This window comes from Vicia villosa, linkage group LG3 (genome assembly GCF_029867415.1).
Source record: "Vicia villosa cultivar HV-30 ecotype Madison, WI linkage group LG3, Vvil1.0, whole genome shotgun sequence".
Lineage (NCBI taxonomy): Eukaryota > Viridiplantae > Streptophyta > Magnoliopsida > Fabales > Fabaceae > Vicia > Vicia villosa.
The window spans coordinates 116563194-116570227 of record NC_081182.1 but is presented as its reverse complement, the minus strand read 5'-3'; the positions used below and the strand labels follow the sequence as shown (position 1 = coordinate 116570227).

General features: G+C 36.0%; 1 protein-coding gene across 1 annotated transcript; it reads right to left on the bottom strand.

The window, feature by feature from the left end:
- Window positions 1-5244: 5244 nt before the first annotated feature.
- LOC131658845 (uncharacterized mitochondrial protein AtMg00810-like) lies at window positions 5245-5871 on the bottom strand. The gene has a single exon (XM_058928095.1). The coding sequence runs from the start codon at window positions 5869-5871 to the stop codon at window positions 5245-5247; it is 627 nt and encodes a 208-aa protein (XP_058784078.1).
- Window positions 5872-7034: the final 1163 nt, after the last annotated feature.

The window sequence follows — 7034 nt, the reverse complement described above, 5'->3', positions numbered from 1 at the left end:
GTCCCTATTCCTTTCTGCCTTTGTCACTTTATGGCTAAAAAGGGGGAGTAGTAGTAGTTTCGTTCTTAGTAATAGTTTTGTTCTTTTTGTTTTTTTTTTGTTTTGGGTTGTGTCTTTCTTTTATAGAGTCATTTCTTTTTTGGGTTGGGCAGTTAGTTGCATAGTTTAAGTTAGTGTCGTGTCTAGGGGGAGAAGTCCTTATTGTTCTCTCTTTTCTCTGTCCTTGTGTGTCGTGTTGTGTTGAGGGGGAGTTGTTCTCTCTTTCTAGTGTGTGTGTGTGTGTGTTGGTAACTTCTGAGGGGGATTTGTTCTGAAATTTCTATATTATGCTAACCCCTAGTGCTTGGTTTTCGCTGCTGTATTTCTGATGACAGGTTTAGTGGTTGTTTTAGCCAAAATGTGCCAAAGGGGGAGATTGTTGTTTCCCTAAAGTTGGCATGCATTTTGTTAAAATAAACTCAGCAGGATCATGTTGAAGAGAATACATTTTATTCATTTCAACATGTCGAACAATATGTCTCAACATGTCTGGTTTGACATCTTAACTGCAGGAGCTGATATTTCAAGTGGCTCGCATTTTTAATTGCTACAGTATCTTATGTTCAACTACAGAATATTCTGGAATAATCAATTAGCTGATGTGTTATCCAAGATTAACTCAAATCAAGAGATTTCCACACTTTCTATAATTGGAGATAATTCAGGAAAGTTTGGATTGAAGACCTAGTTTTTTGGAGACAAGTAGAAGAATTTGGGCAGCCTCTTTGCTGCATTTTTGAAGCCCAGTCCAATCGAGTTTAATCCTATAAATACAAGGGTTGTAACCTAGTTTTATTTGGAACTGGTATTTGTATTTTTAGGGTTTTAGGAATCCTTATTTCGGTTGTAAGTTCCGTTTTTCATTCACAAACTTGTAGGTGTTGAATGTTTGATCTCCAAAGCTTTTTAGCAAGGGGAGAATGTGTCAATTCTCATAAGTTGTGAAGTATTGAGAATTGTGTGTCTTGGAAGAGTATCTTTTGTATTTTGTTTATTGTGCAGTTTGTCACAGGGGTTCTGTGATTAAAGGGATTTGAGGAGGGCCTCATACCAAAGGGGTCTTAGGTAGAAGTCATAGGAAGGGTAGTGATTAAATGAGAAGTTTAAACGGGAATTTTGACTTCTAGTTGATACTATCGAATATTGGTTTCGTCCCTGGCTTAGTAGCCCCTAGAGTAGGAAGGTTGTTTCCAAACTAGGTCAACATATCTCTGTGTTCTTTACTTTCTGTACTATTTTATCTACTGTCATATACTTGTTCATAACTGTTATAGTGCTCATATATTGTGTCGTGACATCTCATTCGACATCTTATATCTGATACCAGAATTTCATTGTTTACACAAAATATTAAGATAAATTGTTTACAACAAATCATTTCAAAGGTCAAGCTCCCTTATTTGTGTAAGTTGAAGCTCCCTTATCTGTTTAAGTTACAATTTCTAAAAGAATGATGCTTGAATGTTAAAATTTTGCATTCAAGTTCACCATTTTGTAGCAGTCTATTTGTTTGAAGAGAGAGGAGTATGCAAGAAATGTCGTACTATTTCTTTCATTGGAAATGTACAACAAATCTTTAAAGCAAAATTGATTTTATGCACTTGAAATCTATCAAACGAGCAAAAATACAACAACAACAACACCATTATGTGAGATAGATTGTAAGGGCACAAAAAAATATTTTGTTTTAGACAGAAGAACATTGAAGATTTTTTCTGTCTAGAAATCCAACCCAAAGAATGATGCATGCGAGTTTGGGGTGGCTTCATATAAGTAAGGATTAGGTTAAAATCTGTTTGACAAGTGCTTGTATAGTGAAATCTAATTAGTTGATCCCTCGGTTATATTGAAAAATCAAAGGGTTATTTCATTTAGTTTACACTTATAAGCAAAAAAAAATATAAGCATCAAAAGTTGGGATTCGAAGCATGTCCTGATTAGGTTTTCCCCTCAATTTTCTTAAAACTAGAGGGAATATGATGTTTTTATTATTATAAAAAAAATGGCGCGCCTAGGCATAATACCTTTCTTTTCTGGATGATGTGAAAGCTTTGTCATAAAATGTATAATTTGTAGTAGTGAATGAATATGTCTGTAATGGACTTATTCATTTTGTGGCTTTTACCAAATCTCACATCCAACAATGTGTAGAGAAGGAAGGATACACCATAGTATTTTTGGTGTTTCCCTCTTTAGGAAATTGAAATTTTGTTCCTAAGGGGACATATGTTGGACACAATGTTGGAAGAAATGGTACAACAAGTTATAAAAATATGACAACAATAAAAACAATAATATCACAATGCAAAAAGCAATAAGAAAGCTGCGTACAGGACTTGGGGACAAGTCGGACCGCTCTTCACGCGTACAAACTTACCCTTATAATCCTTGTAGTTGCTGGTAAACAATATCAGAAAGCTTCTTGAAGGGATACCACATATTTGTATCCAGATATTCTTCTCTAAACCATTAATTTCAAAGAAAGAGAAACAAACCCACTGTGGGCACAATGGAAATGGCCTCGCAAACTCTCTGGAAATCTTTTATAAAACCCCAGCTATTCAGACAGAGTTGTGATGGGGCTGCGTTCACGGTTTTGAGGATATCAACTTCAAAGTCCGAGAAAGGGATCCTCACATCAAACGTCTCTATCACACTCGGATAAAAATATAACAGTTCATCCTTAGAACTCGTCGGACGAAGGGTACAAACTCTCTCCCCGGGTCCACAAGGTTCCAGAACTATATCGTCTTCATTCCCGGTTGAGGATATGTTCCTGAGGGAACGAAGCTTCGCTATCTCGACTTCGTCAAAAGAGCTAGCTTTGTAGCTCATGACTTCGTCGTCAAAGGGAGCGGCGGTCTGCATTATAAATTCTACGAAACCTGAGGAGAAAGAGGAAGACGAATCAGGGTTATAATAGGCCTTGTTAAGAAGTTTATTCGCTTCATCCTCTCCTAAACTCTCTTCCATATCTCTAAAAAACGAGTCCCATAGTTCCTTTCTCTCAATGGCATTAGAGGGTTTTTCAAACATCTTATGGTATTCACCCATACGTGCCATTGCTAAATATGTTTATTTTGACTGCAAAAATAAACTAAGAAGAATAAAAGGAAGGAAAGGAAACAATACCTGGGCAGTAAATGCTTGCTGGTAAAAACTTGAGAATCATAAGTGTTTTTTGGCTTTCATGAAGATAATGATGGAAGCGTGGAGTAGAAAGGGTTTAAATAGGGTTTAAAGCAATAATGAGGGCTAGGCAAACAGTTCCCTAAGAATACTCGTTCCCCATAATAGCCATCATTATAAAAGCCTAAAAACCCGTTAGACATGTGACATATCATTTGATTGACACGTTTCAAACAACTATAAAAAAGAATCTGAGGACTTCATCCGAGCACATCTTCTTGACGAAAATGAGGACACGTACTCGAGGGGCTTGTTCTGGGCTCGGGATTCTTGTAAGAACGCGACCTACGGACGAGCATACTCATGCACACTTCACTGATCTACCCGGCAATAACTTACAGGACCAGCCGAGTATACAAGTCGGATATGGGCTACTGTATGGATCCATCCAGGTTGTCATAGTCGAGTGCCGAGGCCCCATAAACGGATGCCTCAGCCGAGTACTGGTAAAAGGCCGAGTAGGGATGGAATACGAAGGGTCATGATATAGTCCAGAAGTAACGCCTAGCTGTTATGTACAAGTCAGTAGTAACTGATGATTGAATGTGTCATCAATGAACCTCGCATTAATGGCTAAGCCAACGTCTGTAACGACGGAAGGCCAAAAGGCACCTTTTTAATGAGGTTCTGAAGGCCAAAATAAGCTATAAAATGGGCTCCCGCCAGAGGGATAAGCAAGACACTCATCTTGGAACACAGTGCTTAGCCCACTGCTTCCAAATCTTCTAAGCTACCCACAAATATCATTGTGCTTGCAAGCTTCCCTCTCCTCTGAGGGAAAGCTCTATCGCACTAAAGTTTTTACACAAGAACAAACATAAAATCAGATCAACACTCATAAAAAACCAAAACAATTAGTACTAGTTAGTACTAAGCACATTAGAGATAAAAAAATATCAGTTCCTTTCAGTCAATAGTTAGTAGCTAGAAAAACTACCCCCTACACACCATTACTCTCTCCTTTTTCACAATTTGGAAAATATAATCCTCAGAAATATTGGTTAGTAATCAGAGGTTAGTATGTTAGCACAAACACACATTAGATCAGGAGTAGACAAACCACCAACCAATAGCACAGACGTTGAACATGATGCTAGAGTATCATGACAATAATTGGTACAAAAGCATAAATATTATCAAGTCATTACAACACAAAAACAAAACATGCCCAGATTCAGGGGACCAAAGTAAACTAAGCAAAAACACTTAGAATTAAAGGGTCTTTAGAGTTGATATCTCCTCCAACAAACTAAATCCATGAAGGTAACTCAGTCTTCATAAACATTTGAGTCACTTTCCTAGAAAGGTTTCTTCTTCAAGAACTTCTTCTTGGTCACAAATTTCTTCCCCGTCACAGAAGCTCCACCTGATGATGATACAGCATGTGCCTCTACAACTTTTTTAGAATAATTTGAACCAACACCCTTGTTCTTTTTTTTCTCAGCCTCATGAAATCTTTTAATAGCCTTCATAATAGTAATTCCTTTGTTAGGGGAATGCTTATTTTGATTCTCAGATTTCTAAATCATACTAAAGAATGTAAGAAATTGAGGGATAAGATGAAAAACAATTTTTTGAGAGCATAATCAGGAAGAATAAGATTTTTTTTCTTGTATGCAATGACGATCCATATAAAAAGAGGTTTTGAAATAAGTAAAGTTAGCTTTGTCTCACATGTTGTACGAACCAAAAGAGACAAAAATTCCCTTGCACATCTCCCTAGCTTTGACTGCTATTGACTCTCAAGTATGCATACAACAAGGGCACCCCTTAAATTTTCAAATTGTATTGCATCTAGTTCCTTAATGAAAATGTCATCCAATTGTTTTTTATCTTCCACATACTCAAGGGCTACAAATTTATCTTCAACAAGCTCCTTAATGAAATAATGACAAATGTCAATGTGCTTGGTGCTACTCAGTTGAACCTGATTCTTTGAAATGTTAATAGCACTCAAGTTGTCACAAAACAATGTCATGAAATCCTATCCCACATTGTACTCATTCAAAATTTGTTTCATCCATAGTAATTGATAGCAATTGCTCCCTGCAGCAATATATTCAGTTTCAACATAGATAATGAGACACAATTTTGCTTCTTGCTGAACCAAGAAATTAAGTTGCTGCCAAGGAAAAAACATCCACCATATGTGCTTTTTATATCATTTGCACTTCCAGCCCAATCAACATCATAATACCATACTAGTATTGAGTTAGTGTCATGAGAGTAGAGAATACCATAGTCACATGTCCCATTAACATATCTTAATATTCTCTTCACTTGAGCAAGATGACTAGTCTTGGGTTTAGCTTGATATCTAGCACAAACACCTACAAAAAAGGTGATGTCAAGTCTACTTTCTGTGAGATAGAGAAGGCTTCCAATCATGCTTCTGTATAAACTTTGATCTACATCAACTCCATTTTCATTTTTGGTGACCTTCACTTGAGTAGCAGTAGGAGTTCTTTTGTGGCTAGCATTGTCTAGGCCAAACTTCTTCAATATATTCTTAGCATACTTGCTTTGAGATATAAAAATGATGTCTTCTATTTTCTTAAATTGAAGATCAAGGAAATAAGTGATTTCTCCTACCAGACTCATCTCAAATTTAGACTTTATTTGTTGGACAAAATGCTCCACCATCAAGTCTGACATCCCACCAAATACAATGTCATCAACATAAATTTTTTGCTACCATGAGTTTTCGTCCATCTATCTTCACAAAAAGAGTTTGATCTATTCCTCTTCTTTTGTAGCCATTGTTAATCAAAAACTCTATTAATCTTTTATACCATGCCCTTGGAGCTTACTTTAAACCACATAGAGCCTTTTTTAACTTGTACACATGGTTTGGGAAATTGGGATCAATTAACCCCTTTGGTTGATCTATATAAAATTCTTCATTAAGATAAGCATTTAGAAAGGCACTTTTAACATCCATTTGATATAATTTGAATTTCATCATGTGTGAAATTCCTAGAAGTAATCTAATGGACTCAAGTCTAGAAATTGTAGCAAATATCTCATCAAAGTCCACTCCTTCTATTTGAGTATACCCTTGAGCCACTAACCTTGGCTTATTTCTTGTCACATTACCACTTTAATCGTATTTGTTCTTGAAAATCTACTTGGTACCAATGACATTCTTATCTTAAGGTCTAGGAACTAACTCATTGTTTACCGGTATTTTTGGTAAACAAGCGCCAGTCTCCTAAGAAGGGTTACTTGCAGGATTAACTTGGAAATCCTAGGACATGTGTGCTTAAATTTTAAAGGATGTTTTTGATAGTTTATGAATTAAATGAAAAACTTATAACTAATAATTGAACACGAAAAAATATTTAGTCGGCAAAGGAGTAATTGTAATAATAGTAAATGCAATAAAGTAAGGTGTGAACACAAAAATGAATGTAAAATGCTTCGATTAAATGAAAATAAAATGCTACACAATAACATACATTTCCTCACTAAATTCTTTCTCTCTTTGACACACATACTTTAAGTGCGAGAGTTTTGGATGTGATTTTGTGACCCAGATTACAACATATAAATATACTATTTATACTATTCTAAAATAACCATCGACAATGCTTATCTTTGATACATCGTGACATACATCTTCTGGTTTCAAATTTGGGCTTTCGTCATATTACCATGTGTCTTTGAAGATATAACCGCTGACATCTCATGTCCCGTGTCGATAACCGTTTGAACTCCTATATTTGCTTTTGTCAACTATTGAATTGTCACCCATCGACACATCTTAGACCGATACTTTATAGTTAGAAAATACTGTCTTTAATTAT